The 24,020-nt window shown below is 34.3% G+C and overlaps 3 protein-coding genes across 9 annotated transcripts in view; 2 read left to right on the top strand and 1 right to left on the bottom strand.

The window, feature by feature from the left end:
* sdk (sidekick) overlaps positions 1 to 897 on the bottom strand; it is a 43,713-nt gene extending 42,816 nt beyond the window's left edge. For 6 of the 7 annotated variants that reach the window (XM_053768764.2, XM_053768754.2, XM_053768745.2 and 3 more), the window contains exon 1: positions 362 to 897. In XM_053768764.2, the coding sequence (XP_053624739.1) occupies positions 362 to 464 (103 nt within the window). In that variant the 5' untranslated portion in view covers positions 465 to 897. The remainder of the gene's footprint in view (positions 1 to 361) is intronic. The other variant, XM_053768775.1, reaches the window with a different exon arrangement.
* A 910-nt stretch (positions 898 to 1,807) lies between these two features.
* On the top strand, positions 1,808 to 3,770 carry LOC128683791 (small ribosomal subunit protein uS8A). Its single transcript, XM_053769747.1, has 3 exons — positions 1,808 to 1,944; positions 2,147 to 2,444; positions 3,651 to 3,770. The coding sequence occupies exons 2-3, from the start codon at positions 2,149 to 2,151 to the stop codon at positions 3,742 to 3,744; spliced, it is 390 nt and encodes a 129-aa protein (XP_053625722.1). The 5' UTR covers positions 1,808 to 1,944; positions 2,147 to 2,148; the 3' UTR covers positions 3,745 to 3,770.
* Positions 3,771 to 5,735: 1,965 nt separating this feature from the next.
* On the top strand, positions 5,736 to 23,158 carry LOC128682580 (uncharacterized protein). The gene is made up of 4 exons (XM_053767392.2): positions 5,736 to 6,088; positions 18,177 to 18,335; positions 19,983 to 20,096; positions 21,871 to 23,158. The coding sequence occupies exons 1-4, from the start codon at positions 5,939 to 5,941 to the stop codon at positions 21,958 to 21,960; spliced, it is 513 nt and encodes a 170-aa protein (XP_053623367.1). The 5' UTR covers positions 5,736 to 5,938; the 3' UTR covers positions 21,961 to 23,158.
* The last annotated feature ends 862 nt before the right edge of the window (positions 23,159 to 24,020 follow it).

Here is a 24,020-nt window from a genome sequence, read left to right on the forward strand (position 1 = left end):
CCAGCCTGGGATGATGACCCTATTTGTCATTGTGTAAAGTACTTAAATACATAATATGATACACATACGATCTCAAGGGCGGTAAAGCTCTGAACAAGATCGCTAATAACATAGACTTGTTCAACTGTACTTTGACTGAGTACACAAAACCTATGATATATATGAATTATCCTATACTTAATTTAGATGATAACAATGCGTAACACTGTAATGATAGGGCTAGTTATTAATAAATAATAAAAAATATATATTTCTAGATTTTGAAGACCCTAAATAACGATCTAGGACGTATGCAGGCAACTTTTTTGTAAAACCAGTGAAGCTTATAAAAATAACAATATTAAATAAGTAGTAAAGTTACCTGTGTCCAGAGAGGTTGAGGTATGAATCACACCAGCAAGGAACACAAGGGTCCCAATAACTATAACTGGTTTCATCTTGAATAACCGCTCCAACTCTTCCATGACACGTAAAGTTAAAGGTATCTCACTATCACTTCATCACTGCTTTGTTACATTTTGACGACATGTAAAAGTCTAACATACAAATTAAACTAATTGTAAACATGATTATGTTTAAAATTAAGCGTTGCTAGGAACACCAAAACCACAACATTTAAATTTGCTCCCGCGATGTGTTTGATTCAAAGGTATACAACAAGCAACAGTCACAAGTTCACTTAGCTCTCTGTATCGTTAAAACTGTTTTACTCGTATCTAAATGTCATAAACAAGATGCACTTTACTTCGCCACTCACTTAAAATCTTTAAAACAATTCACTGTAGTTAAATAACTTGCTTTTGAGAAGTTTAAAACTTTTATGACAACTTTATTTCACAATCACGAACAAGAATCGAAGCGTGCATCGAAACTCTGGTGATGTCAAACTGCTCTGAATGAACGAATCTCGGAATGAATGCTAAAAAAAATGAATGGATGAACAGGAACATAGTCATCGCATCATCATTCAGTATTTCCGGCATAGTGATCTATGACTATTCATTCTTTTTAAAGGGCAATTTTAGGACAATCCTGCACGTAACCAGCAGATGAAGTTTATCAACAGGGACTTTTCAAGTCAAATTTTAAATTTAGATTTTCTCAAAGAGCTACTAACCATTAGGTCGATCACTGGCTGAAGTGTTGACCGAGAGTCAAGTCAAGATATAGCCATGGAATACGGTATATTACGCAAAGCTCAGCGCGATGGCGCTACTGGTACAACTGATGTACATAAACATTGCCAATGGAGGCAAAAAGCGCCAATTTTCAATATTGTTGCAGATTTACGACCAAAAATATCTTCTACGCAATTGTCACCACAATTTAAAGGAAAAAGGATTGATTTAGTGGATTATCCTGAAAATAATAGCACTATTTTAGGTTATGTCCTGAATTTTTTGGTCAACTGTAGTCATAAACTGATATAAACTTGATTTTAACTGAAGATCTTACCTGTATGAAGTCTATATTTTAATAAGTCTTCACGTGTGACGTGTTCTGAGCTTCTTTTCGACCGTTTACTGGCTCGAAAATTTTACAGCGTGAGGCGTAGTCCATAGTTTTCGAAGTTTTTTTATCTTATGGAAAACGAATTTTCCCAATTTTTCGGCACCCAAATATGCTACATTGTTGTATATTTTCACATACGAATTCTTACATAATGAAAGGATTAATAAAGTACTCTAAATTAAGGCGGCAAACCTTTTGTATACCAGTGCTATACTCTGGCGGGATAAATGTGTAGTAATACTCCGTATTAGACGAAGTACTTATTAAATCCATTTAATATAGAGCCAATAAAACAAAATGCCAAGTTAAGTGTGTCTGCTGCATGATGCTAAACTTATTTCGCAACGGCAACACTTGACATGTTCTGTCAAGAACCTTTCTTTTTGGTCCGTCTTGTCATTTCTGATTGTAGAGGCGGGTTTTAAATCCTAGGTAATCATTGCTAAAAGTGTATATTTATGTGTTATAATAAGAGTTTGTTGTTTTGTAGTTTAAGATGGTTTAGTGGATACTGTTATTTTAGTTTAAATATCATACATTTACATACTATAACCTTGTTGAAGTGTTTTGACGTTTGTGGTTCATAGTGAAGTCCCCATACAATTTATAACCTTAACTTATTGCTATATTTCAGCCATGGTGCGTATGAACGTATTGAGCGATGCGCTTAAATCTATCCACAATGCCGAGAAACGCGGCAAAAGGCAAGTGCTCATCAGGCCTTGCTCCAAAGTTATTGTCAAGTTTTTGACTGTGATGATGAAGCACGGTTACATCGGTGAATTCGAGATTGTTGATGACCACAGAGCCGGAAAGATAGTCGTTAACCTCACAGGCAGATTAAACAAATGTGGAGTAATATCTCCTCGATTTGATGTTCCAATTAATGACATTGAAAGATGGACTAACCTCTTACCGTCGCGACAGTTTGGGTAAGATTTACATTTTTTACTGTGTTACACTAGTTTTTTTTATAGTTTTATATCTTTATAAAATAATATATATATATATTATAACAAATCACACAGATTGAGCTAGCCCCAAAGTAAGTTCTAGACTGGTGTTATGGGATACTAACTCAATGATACTATATTTTATAACATATTCATATATAGATAACCATCCAAGGCTTATTTCAAGGATCATTTTCTCACAATCTGTTTCATACTTCAGAAAGGGCTACCAATCTACCAATCTTGGTTTTCATGGGCTTATTGATTTGATTTTCAATGGGGAATTGATTAAAACATGAATAATCAGTAATAAATTATTTAAGTAAGTTTGAACTGCTTATTTATCTGTAATGCTAGAGCATGTTTACATCCCTGATTCAACTGGGTATGGGTTATATATAAACTGTTATTGCTACATAGTGTAAAACAAAGTCTCTTCCTTCTGTATGTCCCTATGTATGATTAGATCTTTAAAACTACAACAAATTATGATGTGGATTTAATTCCTATAATAATGTGTTTAAGTGTATAATTTATTAAGCTTTTACCAGAGTGAAGCTGGTATGGGCTGCCAGTTTTTGACCTTTTGAGCCAGGACATGATAAAAACAATTGAACAACAATAGGATCACAGTCCGATCTGGCTGCATGGGAACTAAATAAGAGTTAATAAAATAAGAATGCTTTATTTTCTGTTCTTTTGTCTGTTTATAACAGAGTTCAATAAATACATTTTCTTGAAGAAAATGTATTTATTTGATTGTTCCTACCTTACTGTTGTATTGTAGTGGAAAGAAACACAAAATGGCTTGGCAATGTTAATTCAGTGGATTACCATAGCTTTCCAAAATCCACATACTAGATGATAAATTATCGACTAGAGTGCAGGTTTCCTTATGATGTATTTCTTCACAGAAATTGAATTTATTTATAAAAAAGAGTTAAACAACAAACTGTTCATTTGTATTTTACTGCACAACTACCGCGGATCGCCAATAGTTCTTGTTGGTCGGCATTTGATATGTTGTGCTATAGTAAATAAATTAGTACAAATTGATGTCACTTTGTAGTGCGCATTGGGTGTGCTATTTTATACAAATATATTACTTGATAGGTAAAGTGGTTAGAACAACCAAAAAGTGTACTGAATTTTATTTAAAAAAAAAAATTATAATTTTCTTTGCAGATACCTTGTGCTTACTACTAGTGGTGGTATCATGGATCATGAAGAGGCCAGAAGGAAACATCTCGGAGGGAAAATCCTAGGCTTCTTTTTCTAAGTTTACTCAATACATATAAAAATGTATGTTTTTTGTTTTATTTTCTGTTTTACCCTTGAATATTATTTTGTCTCTTCAATTTTACGCACTTAAGGCACTTGTCCCACTTCTGGTTATTATCTTTTTTCTCCTTTACAAACAAGTTTCAACTAGTCACTTGGTCTAGTTAGACCAAGTGACTAGTTGAAACTTGTTATGAAGTAAATATATATTTACTGTATGATTGTTGCCTGATTGTCTCAACGTGTTACCTTTAATCAATACATATAATAAAACAGTAGAAAAAAAATCCTGTACATTGAATAAATTTACATAAAAATAAAATTAGGCCATAGAGTCACAGCAACAGAGTAAGGATATGGAAAAAAAATCTGTATGTCTGTTTGTACACGCTAATCTTCGGAACTAGTGGACGGATTTGAATGAAACTTTTTTGTTATATAGCTATTAAGTCTGGGCAACATATAGGGTATAAATTATTTTGAAAACTGGAACACCTGTTGGAGAACAATGATGGTACAGCTAAACTATAGGAAATATTGAAATGACGCCTTAAGAAAAGTTATTCAGTCTGATGAGCATTTTCTGTTGAGATATAAAAATCGAAGATCTGGAACACCTGATGTAGACCTATGATGGTACAGCAAAACTATAGGGAATATAGAAATGACGACCTTACAAAAATTATTCAGTCTGACTAGCATCTTCTGTATGTATAGGTATTGTTACATTTGTCTGTTAATTAAATTTCTCTAATAGTTTTGACTCCTTACCAAAAATTGTTCGGCCACGCGAACGAAGTCGCAGGCATCAGCTAGTAAGGAATATTATTCTCATTTAAACGACGTGTGTTATTTACAGAAAGCATTATTTTATACATAATCTAATAGGATATTAGATTTATATACAATTCCTAGATTATATTTAACTAGCTTTTGCCCACAACTTCGTATTTGAGTAAAAATCCGTTTCCCGTGGGCATGTCAGGAAATCCCTTCTTAGTGCTCCCTTACACTACTAGGAACCTACACCAATAGCTTTCTACGTTCAGTATTTTCCGCTGTGCATTGCCAGTCATTCAGTAACGGAAGAGTTTTATATAATATAGATTAGGCACTAATGCCTAAGAATCGACAAAAAGAGAAAAACTAAGAACATATCAGACCACCCGCGATAAACTAGAGAGATTTATGTACAGATACAAAGTATTGCGTGGATCTTAGGCTCATACTTTGTGATAATAGTAAATTATAAGTCTTGGTTAAGGTGGTCACGCCGACTTTTACTGCATTTACTGCAACCGCCGGCTTTGACCGCGTGAATTTACAGTGAAATAATGCGAAAAGTTAAAAAGTCAAAACAATTTTAGTATACACTGGCACTGGCATATGGTGGTGGGCCCTTTCTCGGTTGTAATAGGTAATTCATTTTCCTATTCATAAACAAAAAAAACGGCAATGGTTACACTCAAAGTGAAGGACGGTCGAGGTCGAGTAAGCAGTTCTAACTGAACTAAACTCCTGATGAAATGAAACTTATGATTTTCACGTCAATGCTCCAAGCAAAATGTTTGCTCTAACATCTGCGTAGGGGCTGATAAATATAGGAAACTTAAGCGAGGCGCATGCATACTTAATATTATCGTATTTTTCTATGGTATGATCTTTAGTTTTTCTATGGTATTTAGAACTTATTATTTAGCTACGTGATGATTAAAACCATATTGTTTTTTCAAACTGAACTCGTACGAGGCTACGTATAATAGAATTAACTCCTAGTTAGGTATAAAACAACTGGTAATCTATACGGACTTAATAAAAAACAATATGGTAGAAAAACCATTGAAATTAGTAAGTTTTTTAGTCTATTATTGTCATAGAGCATTCTGTAATGCACTTTATAACTGCAGTTTTACGTTTGGTTTCTACCTAATTCATTCGGAGCAGGTAGCAGGCAGGCCGCCGCTGTGCGCTGACGACGACGACGCGACCCGACGCCTTCATCACTATTCTCGTGCCCCGCCACCGGAGTTTCGCTTCGTTCGACAGTTGTGCGCCATACGGACTAAGCTACGCTCGTCACCATCGGATTAAAATGAGTGAAATATCCACCGTGTAATATTATTCACTGTGTTTGTGTTTATCTTGAGGCCTCAAAGGAACAATTAATTTGCCCCAGAAGAAGTACCAAGAGGATGATGGCTCCCGAAACTGTAGTGACCGTAGATCACAACAAGCCAACGGCGCCGCCGCCGCAGCAGCAACAAGGTGGCGCTTTAGAGTGGATCAAAATCAACATAGACTACTTTAAAACGCCGCCTGGTATTTTGAAAGTCATTGAATTGGTAAGATTTTGATGTTTCTATACTTAGTAGGTAGTTAACTCATAACAGTCATGCCTCAGATTTTGTAGTAGACACTAACAAGTAACACTGTATTTACTTTTGTGCAAATTAATTAGCTTGCTGATAATTGCCAGTAAGTAATTTAGTCACCGACAGGTGACTATATACAACATGAACAACATGTGTAAAACAGACATGTTTTTAAGACACGTAGACTACGGTAGAGCAGAACATAACCAGTTTGTGTCGAGATGTGATGTGACATCGTCTTGCTAGACCCCGTACCATATCATAGGTGAAAATTAAATATGGATGGAAGATACCTCTCTATTGTGGCATTTTTGAATGTTTGAATGGCACATTAGGTTTAAAATCTAGTTTCTTAACAAGTTTATTACATTATAATTTGATGATTTAAAGCTACAACAAGTCTGCCGTTACGATGCACAGTAACTAATGATTTTATAATTTTACTTAGGTACCTAAATTCATTAGGTAACTGGAATATGGGTAGGTAATCTAAGTGTTCGGTAAATTAAATACTCATTTATCGAGGCCATTGTTAGTAACTACCGCTGAGTCTGCATTTCTGAAGCGGATTCGCCGAGGTTGGTGGCGCAAGTAGTGGAAGCGGCGAGTGTGAAGCAACTCAGTATTTTCACTTATGCCAATGTGACATACCTATACATACATGGAATATTTACGTAAAGCTAAACAATCTATTATACACTCCTATTATCTAACAAAGCCTAATATATTATAAAAGTAGTCGGATTCCGGCGTACGTGCAGGTGATTGGGTGATGTTGAGGTCTGTCAAGAAAACTAGAAATATTTTTGGCTTACAGTAGCAAGAGGATTTGAATCAATAGTTAAGTGGTATATCGTTAAGATATTAATTTCATATAGGCAATCTTATCATAAAACATATTGGAATTAGCTACACACCTGCAGCATTATAAATTACATAGGTACCTACTTAACTTAGGTATTAAATTCATTAATGTGTCATTTAGTCTGAATATTTTCAAGATTCAAAGCTTCATTCCTCGGATTCGAAGAATGAATCTTCGAATCCGATTCTATTCGAAGAAACGTGTTTACTTAGAGTACCTAACATTATAGGTAACTTAGGAACATTATTTATGGCCTTATTTTATAACCCATATCTTTAGCAGCGTGCATATGTACATAACCTTGCAAGGATAAAACAGCACAGGGCGACTGATGATCTCATCATTGAAGTTAGGCAGACGTAGGCGAAGTAGTAACTCGTTTATTTCAAAGTTGGGACGGACGGAACCCACTTAGTATCGAATTCCTTTCATGTTATTAGTTAGTTACTTAACTAGGTGGGCATTGCGTGCGACAATTCTAATGAATTAGATTTGTATTAGTTATACCTATAGGTATCTAGGTATTTCATTAACTTTATCTGTCGATCATATTTATTCTAAGAAAGAAGTCATGGCTTTGGTGTGTAGTTATCCCCGAAATAGGTCTTTGAGATTGTAATAGGTACCTATTCTCAAACCGCCTACAAAAAACTTTGTAACTAGATATCTTATATATCTATATGATAACCTACAACCTTCCTTTGATGACGATAGGCAGTGTAATCTACTTACTTACATGTATTATTATTCACGGAGGGTACCGCTTGTGAAACTTCACCATAGCTCGGCTAGTCACACTCACACCACACATATGATTGCCATTTCAAGTACTTATACTGGGAAGATTGATGCTTTCACTTTTGATTTATTTAAAAACTTTAAAGTTTTTTGTATATTGTGATTTTTTTATATAACATTGTCACTTATTAAAATATTTCTCAAAAAGCATGTTCCGATTCCTTGAAGTCATAAATAAAAAAATTCTACAAAGATAAGTACTTATGCATCTCGACATGATAAAAAATGGCAAGAGATAAGATTCTATGTATTTTGTGAGCAGGCCGGTTGGTTCCTTCAATAATTACGGGTCTCAAACAAATTTGATAAGTTGGTAGGTAACAGTCTTTGGATGTTGATAGACAGTTACTACACACCACACCTATGTATTATCATCTTCCACGAGACAGACGAGTTTTATACTTCTACATCAGACAGAAGTGTGCCTTCGGATAGGGAATAATGGGCTTAACTGCGAAAGACGTCACAACAATGAAACTTTACATAGAATGAGTTGGGTACAACATAGTTACCTGTATGTAGTGTACGGTTATACACGTTAAATCGTAAAAGTTGTCTGAAAAAAGGAATAAATGAACTATACTTACGTGTCGAGGGTCAAACATACTAGTTTTGTTAATTGACCTTACAATGAATGCACACGAAAGAGACTAGTTAGTTCAAATTCATTGACCTCTTACTGCTTAGTTTGACTGATAAGATTAATCATACAATTACTACTCCCATCTAACTCAGTCTACAATAATTTAAAAAATATAAGGTCGAAAATCATTTTGCCAGTTTAAAAACAGTAAACAATATTTTATCCCTTAGCCCTATCGGACAACTTTTTACTTTGAAAAATCACAGAATTTCGTAACACGATAACTATAGAATCATCAGTGACAAAATAAAATTACTTATCACAATAATATAAAATATATAAGGAATATGCACATAGTATATTGGAAAATATTTTGACTTGCCAAAGCGTCCCATACCAATCGTACCACCTTATGACGACATCGGCAGGAAATTATATTTCCCATAAAGTTTGAGCTGCAATATATAAATCAATCCAGGGGTACCCAGGGGCAGGGGAGATTCTCACGCAATCGAAGTTCACTTCATGGGTTTCCCCCAATTTTTCTGAAGATTTAGAGCTGTTTCTGTTTCTGCATTTACTGAAAAATCACCCTCAAAAAGTTCGAGCGAATCATCGATCGATCAAACTTTTATGTTTGTAAAAAAATCGAAAAAGAAATTAGAGAAAATGTGTGAGAATCGGGCCTCTGATGTTTATGTCACATTCACTAAAAAAAAGCAAAAAGTAGCATGATTTATTTATTTATGTATCATAACATAATATTGCATATTTTTCACAATTTCCTTTCAATATATAAATATATTATTATCATACGTTCGGGTACCGAACAATATATTTAGGATATTGAAGTGCTAGAGTAAATTATGTGGAATGATGATATTAGAAAGAGTAAAAAATTCTGAAATACGAAGCGATTTATCTTTTTAATTTCGAGTGTTTCTGCTAATCTACACACCTATGTTATTTACTCATCGACGAATCATTTTGACATTGTTATTCATTACAGCTACGACGTAGGTAATATTTTGCTAACTAGGATAGTTGCTTGCGGAGTTGCTAATAATACCTATATACTTGCAGTTACGTAACGCCTTGTCTACCATTTATTTCTGAAGATTGTAAAGGTAGATTGTAAATAAATTCTTTCAAATTACAGTCGATACTATGTTCTTATTAGTCATAATATTTTGTTCAAAATTTTATTTTCTTTATAAAATTATAAACAATTCTGAATTTTCCCCCAATTTTAATTCATTTCAATTTGATTAGACACAAAAATAAATTATTAGATATGGATAAAGTTTAAACCATTATTTGAACCGTACTAGGTTCCTAAGATGAACTGCAGTTTAAAATATTTAAAGTAAATAAGTGGATCTTTAGTTGCCGACATGCATTGTTAGTAGAAAAACTATCTCACGTGCTTCTTTTGTTGAACAAAACGGCCACAGCAACGAGTCAACAATTGTATATCTGACGCAGTGTATACCAATGTTTTTCAGGCAGAATGAAAGTCTCGGCATGGGAGATAACATAAAAATAAAGTAGGTGCGGAGCTAAATTAAATATTTGGAAAGATTTAAGGACAGTTCCGCTAATGTAATACCTACTACTTCTGTGTAGATAAAATTCATAGTTGCAATATCTTTATTAATCTTGAAAGTAGGTGCAGTTAAAAACTCACTTTCATATTTGTGAATTCGAGTGAACATATCAACAAGCGATTAAAATTTTGCATTCGTAACTTTTGAGAGCGACGGGTGAAAGCCGATGTCGAAATGAAAGTAGTTCTGCCGTCGACATGTGGTACGAGGTACGACCGACGGCGGCGGCGGCGCAGCGGCCACAACGAGACACCATGCCAAGCATTCAATGGTTTTATTTCAGAACTTAGAAGTATAACCAAATGTCGTACCGTAATTTAGTCTGGCTCAGATTGAATCAACCATTCTCGGTTACTTTCACAGCCATAAACTTCAGGTCCTAACTTAAGGTCCGTCTTTTTATATCCGGGGTTGGCGGATGAAAAAAAATGTTATTGAATCATTTTAAAACAATTTATTAAATTGTGGTCTAATTCATTTGTAATTTCTACCAATACGGACCGTAAAGAATATGCAATAGAACTTGTGCCGTTGTGTAAAATATAATATTTATAAATATGTGGATTTCTATTCATCTGCAGAGATATTTTTCCTACGTTACCCATTGTTTTTGCTTTGTTCGCATATGGGAAAATGGTTAGTTTTATTCAAAAGAAAGTGTTTTGAAAATTTAATGTTCAATACTTATAAAGGTAATAAGAATATTCACAGCAAATTGAACTACAATCGTTTATTTTTTACTATTTGCACCAATGGTAGTACCCCAGCTGTAAACTGGGGCTATGTCAATAATATCGATTTGACGACCTTCGATGCACCTTCTCTCCTCAATATAACTGACGATGGAACGGCGCGGCGTCCATGTAGCGATCGCCGGTGTTGTTATTGGCGATATTATATAAGAATTTTAAAACTTACGTAGACAATTTCGCACACAAATACGTAATTAAAATGTAATAGAAAAATGCTTTTCTGAACTCCAACTCCCCTTGGAGTTAAGAAAAGCAGTGAGATAATGTTCCCAATTGAATCATCAAGTTACAACAAAATTTTAACGGATTAATCATTTCACCCTCCTTATACTTCGCAATGATGTAATATTGTTCTACTTGGTTTATTATAGTGACAGGTCTCTGGGTAGAGTTAATAATATGAACGAACTGTAGTTAACTAATATTTCAAAAAGTTCGATAAAAAATGAAGAAACTGACGATTTTATTAATAAAAAGTACATCGTGTAGACAGAATTGTCTTACTTTTTAAAAGCTTATATTTAATTTCATTTAAACTTACAACTACTTTAATATTATAAACGCGAAAGGTTGCATGTCTCTGAGGTTGCTAGTTACTCAATTACGCTAAATATACTAAAGGGATTTTGATGAAATTTAGTACACGAATAGAATATAACCTGGATACTTGTTAACAGGAATTGTCACGGCAAAGAAATGGCAGAAAAAAAATCCATATTCCATGAGATTTATCGAAAATTTCGATTAACTTAGTGGAATTTCATATGTACTTAATTAAAGTAGGGTTACTTAACTATGTGTAGGAAAAATAATAATAAAGTCCTTATTAATTGGACGTCTCTGGTTATCACGACGGCGGACATTATGTCATGCGTTACTATTACAACCGTTGTATCTGCCTCGTAATATTAGTGTGCGTGGTATATTTTGGGAGACGATCATCTCTTGTTCTCTTTATTTTCTCGGTTTAAACTAAAGACGCGATGGCCGAGGAAACGGGTCATGGCAGATCTGTACAGATCTGAAAATAACGATATTCTCACAAAGTTTATCATGGCGTGTTTCACATTTCTTTGAAAACAATGTGTAATTAAATTTTGGCCGTTTGGGTTTTTGCTATTTCTAAGTGTTGATATTACCTATTTATAATAATTAAGAATGATGGATATTAGATATTATTTGTGACTTGACTCTTCGAACTAAATTGATATCTGGGTAGTTGATGCATGCGCTGCAAGAAGTGACGATTGTATTACCGTCCAAATTTTAGTCCTTAGGCAGATTACGGCAAAATTTAGTCAAATATTTGTTTGTCAGATATTTATAAAATAGAGGAATAAACTGTAACAAGAGTAACGCTCAGTCTACGTTTTTAGAGTTAATAACTTTTTACAAAAAGTTTATTGTATTTTATCGTTAATTTTTTGGAATTATTTCATCAGCAAACTAACGATATACCACAAAGCTTCACCATTCTTTGTTTTCAAGTGACAAAAATCTCTCTTCGGTTTGATTATTTGTTTACGGTTACAATTTGGCAAAACTATATATTGCTAAAAGGCTAAAATTTATCTACATCATAACCTGAAGACACATGTGACATGTGGTTCCGCCCTAGAATAGGACCAGTCCATATCCTCCTGTGGATGTCGTACGAGGCAGCTGATAGGCATCAATAGCATTTCCAAGGACGGTTGACGTCAGGCGATCACAGACAAGTCTTTAAAATTTTAAGTTCTTTTTACGCTCACTTCGGCTTCAACTTCAACAACGCAACTGATCTGGTCTTCAACTGGAACCTGAAGACTAGACAGAGGTACAACAGCTGTGTAGCGATTACGACAATGCGTGGCCCTGCCCATAGTATGTTACGTTTGTGCGACCATCCTACACCCACCCACCTATACTTTTATTGATTCCTCTTCTTTTTATTAAGGTATAAACCAACTGTCATCTAGTTTCAATTTAATTATAATCTTTTATGGTCGCAACACGTATTCAATTGGTGATCAATTTGTTCATCCGTCATTTGATTCAGTTGTGTATGTGATAGCAATTTGTTAGTAAACATTGGCTGGCTGTGGTGATTCTGCATCGGAACTACTCGAGTCACGCTTGCGAAATTGAGGCCAATGAAATTGAAACGACTTTCGTTCAATGATTGTTTTCTTCGTGACATTTCCTGGTAATAGTTGGTTGAAGCGATTTGTGCACATCAAGGTCAAGTTTGATCGACCCGTGAATTCAATCGATAACTACCTACTTACTGGCCAGCTCCAATAAAGGCGAGGTCTTGTATGGCCAGTTGCTTGAATAAAATGAATTCTAGTTCGCCTACAAACTTTACGTCAAATTCTCATAAACATGGCATACAGTAGGTGTAGAAAATGATTCACTGATGGTTGTGTAATATAATAAGTAAGTAGTTATGTATGTAGGTATGTAATGATTAATTCACCTGGGTAAAGCACTTGGTACACAGGTACTCGTGATTGATATGTTTCACGAATGTATAATGATTCTTAATAAAAGAAAATCTTAGAGTTGGTTGTTACTGACACCGACTGAGATTGCTATTATATTATATAACAACATGAGAAGACATCCTTTATCTCTCACAAAGTAGACAGAGTCTCGTTCGTCAAAATGTTAAATAAATATATCACGGAAGACATAGCGCAGGATAAGCAGACAGTAAAACAGGATGGTCGTCGACCCCGATACGCGTCGCATAGCAAGCCTGTGCCTATATATGCGCGTGCGCACAAATGGACATAATACGTTGAAGTTGTTACGAGGCGGTATATATATTATATGGTATTGGAGCCTGCCCCACCCAAGTTTTGGTGGACTATTTACGGATAAAATACTATTTATTATGTATGGCGCCAATGTTCAATCAAGTCGTCGATTAGGTGTTATAAAGCTTAACGGTTGTTGACTTCTATTGCTGCTTTAAGTAACTTAACTTGTACACATGTTGGGTATTTTTGTTGCTAGATTGTTGAATTTAAAACTATCACCATATCATAGTGTCCCAAAAAGGCGCACTTTAGACAATTTATAATAAGGGTACCTCGTTAGACTAATAGGAAGTATGGGTCAATGAACAGACGTGAACTGCTTGGCTAAGTTGTTTGGGCATAGGTACCGGTGCGGCACGCAGATACCCAGTGACCCGAATGTTGCTTACCCGACTGCATTTTCTTTCACTCAGTTGCGTTATATTGCGTTATATTCGAGCCTACCAATTTTAGTGATATTATCAATCACTAAAATTGGTAATCAATGAATGATCGAAATGACAGAAAGCGTGAATTTGCGAGTCGCGACTAGTATTAAATCTATTAATACTAGTATTATACGAGACTTTCGATGTGATATTCGTGGAGACAATGCAAAATTAAAAAATCAAAGAAAATTTTCTTGCGCTTATCATCCAACATCAATGAGGTATAGGTACTACCTATCACGACCAAGAAAAAGTGCTCGCGGAGCCCCCAATATCCAAGTGAATCAAAACTTAGTACTTAACTACGACCGACGGGTTACTTCGCTTATCAGTTACAAATACGTGCTTTTATCGATATCATCAAACTCTTCCCAGTTAAATTTCACCACAACAACTGTGAAGTTGAAATTGTATTGGTTTCTTACTGTACCCGTAATTGCGGGCATTAAAGATGGCCTTAAACATGTATGATTGCGTTGTTGGTGTTCGTTCGTTACTATATTTGTAAGTTATTGCTTTTCGTGTTATGACCCAACGTCTGAGGTATAACTGCCTGTTTATTAGATTTAGTTACCAACAAATTAAAAAAATCCTGATTACCACCAGATTGCAAGTAGAAGTACCGATTTGCACTGTAAAGTTCATTGTTAAATCGGAAATCCGGCGTTTGGGGCGAGACTGCACTAGTAAAAGCGATAATGTTGAATTAGCGTATGTGCTGGTGTAGGAATTGGGTCCCATACTTATGACGAAGAGCTGTAACGTGATGGTGTAGCGTCGCCCATGACTGTGCGACGCACTTTCTCCATATTGTACGGAACTGCACATGTCTCTGACACACATATCTGGCCCTGTTTTGACGTCATTAAGTTGACTCTACTGTAATGGCTGTATGATTAGGTACTTGCCTATTTTATATATTTAAGCGTGAGAATAAAAAAAACCACATAGTTTTATTTACTAGGTCTATGATTTAAACTTAAGAATTTTGTAGGCGAGGTATGGTTATACGACATATATAAACAAATATACATGGCGAGAAAAACAACAAGACATATATTATACTATTTCTCTACTATAAATTAATAGCTATTACTTATTCTAAGCGAAAGTGATTTAGACAATTAGCTGTCTCTATTACCGGAATAAGCAAATACTTGAAAGTTGTTCGACGCCACTGGCAATATTGACATAGAAGTTCAGTTATCGTAAGGAATTTCTACAAATAACACCTGTTAGCATTGCGACACCGCTTCGGTCGGCAATGGGTCGTTCGCAAACGATACGAAACGGGTTTGGCGTGGACACAAATTAAAAGTTACCTACAAATATTTATACTACATCCTATACATGTAACAAATCTTTATTTCAATCTGTTCTAATTGTAAATCATCATTTTCGAGTAAAGATTCGTTCAGTCCGTCTGGCTTATCACCTTATTATACAGGTAGACTTTTTATACTAATATTTTGTCTACATGTTCAGACCATTATTCTGAACAACTTTTAGTATTAAAATCAGAAATCGCGAAAAAAAAAAATCAGCTGTTCTATATATATCGTATAGAAATCAAAAAATTATTATTTCATTAACATTACTTGACTGCACTGCGTGTTAGTGTGGCTATGGCTGAAAATCAACGCGTTGCTCCCCGAGGAGCAATATTATCGTTGAGCAATGACCATTTTGTACTACTGCAGCACACATACACATTACTTATATGTGATTATCACTTGTGATATTTTTGTGTGTTCCTGTTCCTGCGAATAAAGTTTTTATCTATCCATCTTTTGTCCGCGGCTTCGCCCGCGTTTATTACGTGCGTCCGCTCGTAATTTATTTTTGTCAATATCTCGGGTTTTAAGCAACGTGTAAACGTGTTTTAAACGTTGAAACCTATACCAGATTTTAAGTTAGACCATATGTTATACAACTGTGAAAATCGTATCAAATTCCAATCCTATAGTGTTATTTAATATTTTAGTCCGCTTCGGCAAGCAGTGATACCTCAAATGAAATATAATTTGCTAGGCAGTTTTGTTCTACGTTCAGCATAGCATTATACGGTATTAGTGTAGAACAATTTGAACAACAGTATTATCTGTTGACCTCTTTAATGTATGCCGCAGTGCCGGCAGTGAAGGAGCTCTGGCTGCGCCTGCGCCGCCTCCGTGCCACCTGGCACCGTTGCCCTAGTGGTACTGGGGATGGTACCGCTACTTTTATAATTTGAAATTTTGCGGCAAACCATTTTATTATTTATACAGCGAAATCTGTTTTGTAATGTTATGTACTTATTAGGCGAATACTCGGTAGCTACTAACCCTGTAGTAAATAATTCCTTTTAATTAAGAATTTCAAGCTACTTAAATACACGACAGCCATTTTATGACAACACATATTTCTGTGTCATGACTGACATTTTCGCAGGTCCAAACGATCACATACATTCTCCCGCAACTGAATCTTTTGACCATTTGTGAACATTTGCCATCAGAATGCCGATTACGTAATCATAGACGCCTTAATACCTACCTGCCATTGTGTAGACGACCCTGACTTACATAATTTATGTTTGACTTCTACTACGGTATTAGACTAATAACTCTACATACTCTATTAACAGTATTAACACTACATTCCGATTTAATATTGATATGGTTTTCTTGTCTAGATTCTGAAATAATTAGTAGAGCTATTTGTAGAGCTTCTGTGTGCTACATGCATTGACACCATTATATATATACAAGTTCATTTAAGTAAGTTCATGGCTTAGTTTTAAGTAATTTATTGACATCAGAAGAAGAAGTTGAATTTCAATAAAATATTATGTTTCAATAAATATTTCATATATACATTTCCATAGAGTTACCTATTGTGTAATTCGTTGAAAACTTGCTACATTGTATATGTAATGTAATAAAATGACATATTTACGTTAACTAACTAGATACGCAACTACGACTGATGGCATACTGAAAGCAAATCGTTTAACCTTGAACTATTTATAACGTTTTCATAAAAAACATACACTTTATATCCATGTCCTTATTCATTATAGTCGTATTCCTCATGGCTGAGGGTCGTGGTCATTACGTGGAATGTAACACATCGACGATGACAACGACTTTTCGAGTGAGTTATAAATCATCAACTAGAGTCAAGAATAGAGTACAGACAAGTTTCCTCGACAAGTTTTCCTTCACCGAAAGCAAGTAGTGGTTGATGAAAACCATTACTATATGATGAAGGAATAGATGTCATGATTGCATCACTTAATAACAAATTCTGCAAATAAGTATAACGTCATCGTGAGTCAAATACCGTGATCAACTGTACGCGTTCTTCATATCTGTGCAGTTTATTGCATTCTTAAATAATTTAGTTTCTGATATCATGTCATAAAAAGTCTATCTCAGTTCTAAACATATGCAAATTATTAAAGTTGTTTGTTTCAACTGTTTCTGGAAATACCAGTCTAATTCAAATTATTTTATTAAATTAAACTTGCATTGGATAGCCCAAATTAAAGTATTATTGGGCATTAGGATTTGAGTTTTATTATAATTAATAGCAAATAGTCGTACAGACGCCACCGAACGAAGTAGACCACCAGACGAAAATATAAAGATTATAATAATCAGTTATGTAAATAGGTGATGTATTTCTATATTTCCGTTTTGACTCACACCATAACAGTGATTAAATGTGTGAGTGATAAAGGGACGATACATCGAACTCATGTCACGATTGTAGATAAGGTACAAAAATGTTGATAAGATCAAGCAAATTCGGTGATATGACAGATAACTGTTGGTATAATTTAGTGGAGGGCGATTTTTTGTTGATTTGTGGGAAAACTCTTATTTCTTCCCTGCTCATTATGTACCTATCTGTCGATTAGCAGAAATATTTGCAAATTTCTTTAGCATAATTACAAGTGATTTCCTGTTTCAAGGATTGTTGCAAGTGTAAAACTATATCTACTTCTGCTCTATGAATAAACCTTTAAAATTTTGAAGACTTGTATTTATCGACGTGCTTGCCTGTGAGGTCAACCCTCTTTGGGAAAGTTATTGTTGTATATCAGCTGCCAAGGCTACGTGGCCCGTAGTAGCTTTGTACGACGTCCACGTGAGGATATATAGTTGTTCTCTTTTAAAGCAATATCGTTTAATAGTAATGTAATACAGTGCTGACGAACTACTTGGGGGTTTTCAGATCCTGGGCATCCTGTGTATGGCGTTGGGTTCGCCATGGTACTCCACCTGGTTCGTGTTCGTGGCCGTCACCTGCTTCATCACCACGCTAATGTGGAGCTTCGTCTACTTCCTCAGCATCAGAGAGGCTCTCAAACTCCCCATCAACTGGGTCTTATCTGTAAGTATCAGTGAACACACATAAATAAGAACGATATTATACTGAACACAAGAAGATACCTGCTTGTGTTCAGGATAAATTGTGTTTCGAAAGAATTCCTCGATCGCGAAGAATCGACACAAAATACATAAACAATTGTTATCCGGTAGCCGGTAACCGCGTCGGTCAGTACGCGACGGGTTAAATTTCAATTTTCCCAGATTTTTTGGAGGTAAAAGTAAATAGCCGGGAAGAAACCGGGATGACTGAATTTAATTTTCCGGACAAAATCAGGGAGAAAACTATCTCTGGGTAATCTGGTTATGCATTGCAGGTTTAGAGTACATTTGAGCATGGAATAAATGAACTAAATAAACACGGTTTCATAAATTGTTGATTTAATTATGACTTTAACGTGATTGTTTTATTTTAACTAATTATAATAAAGTGAGTTGAAATAATATTTCTTTATGGGATATAAAGATATACTTATTGGCGCCATCGGGTTGTATAGTTGTAAGACTATTTGTATCTGTTTGAGGAATGCCATGTATGACAATGAAAATTGAAACAACAGTATACAACACTGTATTTTGCGTGACTTTAGCATACCTATCTGGAGGCACGGGAGTGCCCCCGCCAAGACGAGCCAAGCGAAGCGCAAGAGCACTACCTACCTTTTCTCGAAACGTTTCGTCGTATTTTTAACTTTGGTTTGGATAATGCCAGATTGTTAAAATTTTCAAGATATACTCGTAATACCATGAGTATGTTAACTAAACATACAAAGTTTGAATATAGTAACTAGTATACTTTAGATTTTATAGATGTCTAAAAACCCATAATTTCGTCACTGATTCACTGATTCACTGACTAATTCACTGATCATCAAAATTGTTAGGGTGCTTCCTGAAATCTTAGAAAGCTCAAATTTGGTATGTAAGCTAATATTAGTACAGAGACAACAAAAAAATATTTAAAAAATCCAACCTAACCTAACCCATCCCCTTGGTATAGGGGGTGGAAGTTTGTATGAGTACAAACACTTCTTGTAACAAATAAAAAAATAGGTGTGTGGTAATTTTTCAAAAATCATCCCCTAACTCTTTAAAAAAGAAGGTGCAAGTCTATACGGTAATAGTGACGACGGCCGTCGCTACAAGGTCAAAAAAGAAATTTAAAAAAAAAATAAAAAATAATAAAAAAAAAAATTAAAAAAAGAAAACAAAAATAGTGGGGAATGCAACAGTAAAACACCTGGTTGCATAGGCTTTACCAACTTACAAAAATAAATCAAATCCCACCAAAAACATTTTCATGTAAAAATGATACCAAGACGAATCTAGTTTGCTTCACAAACTCTACACTTTAGTCAAAATGTATGAAAAAGTGGTCTGTAGTATGTAGAGTTTGTGAAGCAAACTAGATTCGTCTTGGCAACATTTTTGCATGAAAATGTTTTTGGTGGGATTCGTCTTTCTTGTTAGATGTTTCAAGACACTTTAGAGCTGACCAATGTTTAGAAAACTTTATTGCATTAAATGCTTAGACAAAATTCATAACTTACAAGAAAATATGATTATCAGGTATAGCAGTTTTAAAACTATGATTGCGTCGTCAAAATGCTTTGAAGGAAATAACTAAATTATTTTTAATTTTCATTTTCAGGAGTTGATTAGTGTGGGCATCCAAACCGTGATGTATTTCATCGCGTTCATAGTCCTATTTGCGGCGACGGGCAAGTACAACGGGGCGTTTTATGGAAGCAACGTTGCAGCTGCTGTAAGTAATTTCTTAAATAAACATCAGAGAGATTATTTTATACAAGGTTACATTCGAGATTACGGCATAATATTTCGCAAATTTTTAACATCATTAAAAAAGCTGTAGCTATATTTGTTGTAAAAACTAATTTGGTTTGGTTTGATTAAAGATGTGTTGGATTCTATAAAATACAGGGCACTAAATCGTATTTTCTACGTGGGTTGAGCTCTGACCACTTTCTCTTCACTACGAAGTCCTCCACGTCAGTTCCAAGGTTTCATCAATTTATTAGTAACGTACACGTACGTTTTGCACTATATTTCGAAACTATTGTAGCTTAGGTATTATGTTAGTCTATTTTTCTAGTTATTTTTTAGTATATATTAATTATAGTAATATCCACATTCCTATAATTAATATAGCTAAAGTATTGCATAAACTCCTCTAATACAGTCCCCGGCATATAAGTTGAACCAAGATGGCGGCCAAAAATAAGAGACAAATGTGTTTTAAAAGATTTCTCGTTGTTATGCCCGCAAAATTCAAAATTCTCGATATTTTTTGTTAATAAATAACCACGAAATTTCTTCTCTTCTTGACGCCGCTATTTTGGTTCAACTTATGCGCCGCAGATTGTACTGTATTATAATATACAGTGCATTTGAAAAAACGTCAGTATTTGGTGAGTCTAATGGCTATCCAGAATTCCGAAATTCACGAGACAGCTAATGGTCCATGAATTAGAGGTAATGTAATAAGATCTGTGCCTAAAATAGTAGATCGATAGTCAAGGTTTGAAATAATTAATTCCTTTATGAGAAATTGAGGTTCAGACAGAGTTGATATGGTTGATGTATCTTGATCAACAAATTATATATCCGATTAGTTTTTCCCGCGACTTCGCCCGCGTTTATTACGTGCGTCCGCTCTTAACTTATGTTTGGCAATATCTCGAGTTATAAGCAACGTATCGCGATGAAACCTATACCTATAAGTTAGACCATATGTTTTATAACTGTGAGAATCGCATCAAATTCCATTCCGCAGTTTTGGTGTGATGCACAATCAAACATACAGACAGAGAAAAATTATCTTGAAAATTGTATTAAGTCCCATACATTTTCAGAAAAATCTGATACACATATTCATTATTTTTTTATAAATATTGAACGTTGTATATTGTACGTTGTCAGTCAGTCACTTAGTAACGGAAGAGTTTATATATATAGATAAATATTGATTGATTTCAAACTTGGAACATACAGCTACGCGAGTTATCATTGCAGGCTAGGCGTCTTCCTGATACTTTTTAATTGAACACTGACTGTTTAGGATTATTTCTTTTTTTTATTTTATTCGTGTTTTGTTTTGTAAAGTAAAACTGTTCGAAGCAATTAAACTCACCAAGAAATCATATTTTTTATATTAACTTCCTACCCTTGATTTGCATGTTTCAAGAGATTTTACATGTCACACCATATACTAGAATTAAACATACCTACACTACTTAGTTATATTTTCCGGTTATGAGAAAAGAGATAAAATAAATATATATTTCTTTGCAGCTTATTGCAGGTGATCTTTTATTTTAAATATAAAATTACTTCCAACTACGCTTGTGACTAAGATATTCTAAAGTCAGCCGCAAATCGAACTGGTCTCTATCTAAAGCATAGATTTAGGAGTGACTATTACTATTATATTATTATTAAGTACAGAGTGACAAATTGCCAATTTCTATATAATTTTGTGAGTTTTCAATTTCTTAAGAATGTTTCTTTTATTTGTACAGGTGTTTGGTCTGTTCAACACAGTGGCGTACGGAGCCAGCTCCTTCCTGTTATTTAAAGAACATAAAAACAGTGTGAGTGCTGCAGCGTGAGCCGAGCTGTGTCCGCGGGCTGCCAGCGCAGCAGCCGGCGCTGCAGCCGGGGCAGCACCGGGCTAGTAGCCACCGACCACATGAACAACCGTCTTATATTTAAATTTATTATATTGGCTAAGAACCACACTAACAACGATGACTCAAAATTAATCATCGTTGTCGATGCAATTCATTATTGTAATTTTAATTAATAATAAAATCGGCACTCATTGATTATTTTTTACTTATTATTACGTGTTATAAAATTGACTTAAAATGAAGGCCATAGAATTTACAAATAAGAATACGTGAATAAATAGGTACCTATTAATATCTTATTTTTATTGTCCATGTTGTATAAACAAAAAATGCACAAAAATGTTTTCATTATTTTTAAGCTTTAAGAATGGGTAGTTCTAGAACAGAAAGGAGATCATTTTTCTTAAAAATTGAGTAGAGTGATCACATGAGATCTTTATCAGTACGAACGAGTTAGTTAGGTACCTATACATATATTTATTGTTAAAAGCACAGGCACATTTCTTTAAAAGTTGAATTGCTTGCTGTAGTATTATAAATAAATCTTCGGGAATCTTACCTTATATGAATACAATATATTTATATAAATTATCATATCTAAACTAGTTATATGATGATTGGTTCTAAAAACGGTACCTAATACTTAAGTTTATTTAGGTAAAAACGATTTCTTGACGTGTATTAACAGAGATTAGAATGAGAAAGAACATGCAAGTGGAGTTCATTATTATTTGGTTGTGAAAAGCCTTACGACTGTCGCTCGAGCTCTTTTACGACTTTTGTCTATTTGAATTATTTGAATCTAGAGTTATACAAAATCTCTGAAATAATACGTGTCCGACTATACACAAATCAGGCATTTTTTTATTTCCGGTAAGCTGTGGTAACGAATGAGGAATGTTAAGTCACTTATAACTATTCTTGTTAAGAACTGAAATGTTTAAGTTATGTTAAATATGTTTTTGTGTATTTTGTTATGAGAAAAATTAAAATTGAATTGACGAATTTATTGTAATTTAATTCCAGCTTGGTAGACTTAGCAGCGTATTCATATTAAACGAATCCTTTTCTCGTAACAAAATAATCACAAATAGTTTGAAGAATGTTTTCATTGTATAGTTAATTATTTAACTCATTTTGTATAAAGATAAATAAATATATTTTAACATTCACAATTTATGATTGTTTTTATTACTAACTCGAAACGAGACTAACATTAAATATTTTGCAATTACAATTTACTACTATTGAATCGAGACATAATAGATAAACAATTATTGTCTGGTAGCCGGCTTCCGGTCAGTAGGTGACGGTTACGTTCTGTGTTTCAAACTCAGATTCAAAACCCGACACTTTTTTTCTAAAGTCCAAAACAAAAAATATATGGAGCTTATATGATAGTGGTGGATGAGTCATGATTTTGGTTTAGTCAAGTAGCCCATTTTGTCCATAATGTTTCTTACATTAACCCTAAAATAAGCAAATACAATACCTAAAATTTCAATCATATTGAGAAAAATAAATTGATGAGGTGGTATTATTTCATAATGAATTAAGAAATAATAAAATAATGAAATGTATGTGTATGATATGAATATCATACACATAACTAGGTAGTTACATGAATAGAACGATGATGAAATTCTGTGGTTATGTATATATATTTCAGATGCACATGGGAGTCTCACAACCACATTTGGAAAAATGTGGTGTGTAATACATGTAAATAACGTGGTTTTGGTACTAAATAAGGATGTCTACAAATGTAAATACATCCTTACATATTATAAAACAAAGACTGTCTGTCTGTTCGCGATAAACTCAAAAACTAATGCATGGATTTTCATGCGATTTTCACAAATAAATAGTGTGGTTCCAGGTTTAGGTGTATAATTTATTGACGAACGAATCTGGGACGAGCCATAGTATAGATAGTAACAATATAAATTAAGATAGTAATGTAGCCAAGTCCTTCCATTTCGATATTTGAGCGGTTTCATTCTGAGACGACGCAAGTGTCCGTTTAAAAAGTAAATCTT

Source organism: Plodia interpunctella, chromosome 3 (genome assembly GCF_027563975.2).
Source record: "Plodia interpunctella isolate USDA-ARS_2022_Savannah chromosome 3, ilPloInte3.2, whole genome shotgun sequence".
Lineage (NCBI taxonomy): Eukaryota > Metazoa > Arthropoda > Insecta > Lepidoptera > Pyralidae > Plodia > Plodia interpunctella.

Bases quoted from the DNA above. Each gene is read 5' to 3' on its own strand.
- LOC128683791 (XM_053769747.1), top strand. From the start codon at position 2,149: ATGGTGCGTATGAACGTATTGAGCGATGCGCTTAAATCTATCCACAAT. The intron at 2,445-3,650 runs GTAAGATTTACA...TTTTCTTTGCAG, and splicing joins TTACCGTCGCGACAGTTTGG to ATACCTTGTGCTTACTACTA.
- LOC128682580 (XM_053767392.2), top strand. From the start codon at position 5,939: ATGATGGCTCCCGAAACTGTAGTGACCGTAGATCACAACAAGCCAACG. The intron at 18,336-19,982 runs GTAAGTATCAGT...TTTCATTTTCAG, and splicing joins CCATCAACTGGGTCTTATCT to GAGTTGATTAGTGTGGGCAT. The intron at 20,097-21,870 runs GTAAGTAATTTC...TTATTTGTACAG, and splicing joins GAAGCAACGTTGCAGCTGCT to GTGTTTGGTCTGTTCAACAC.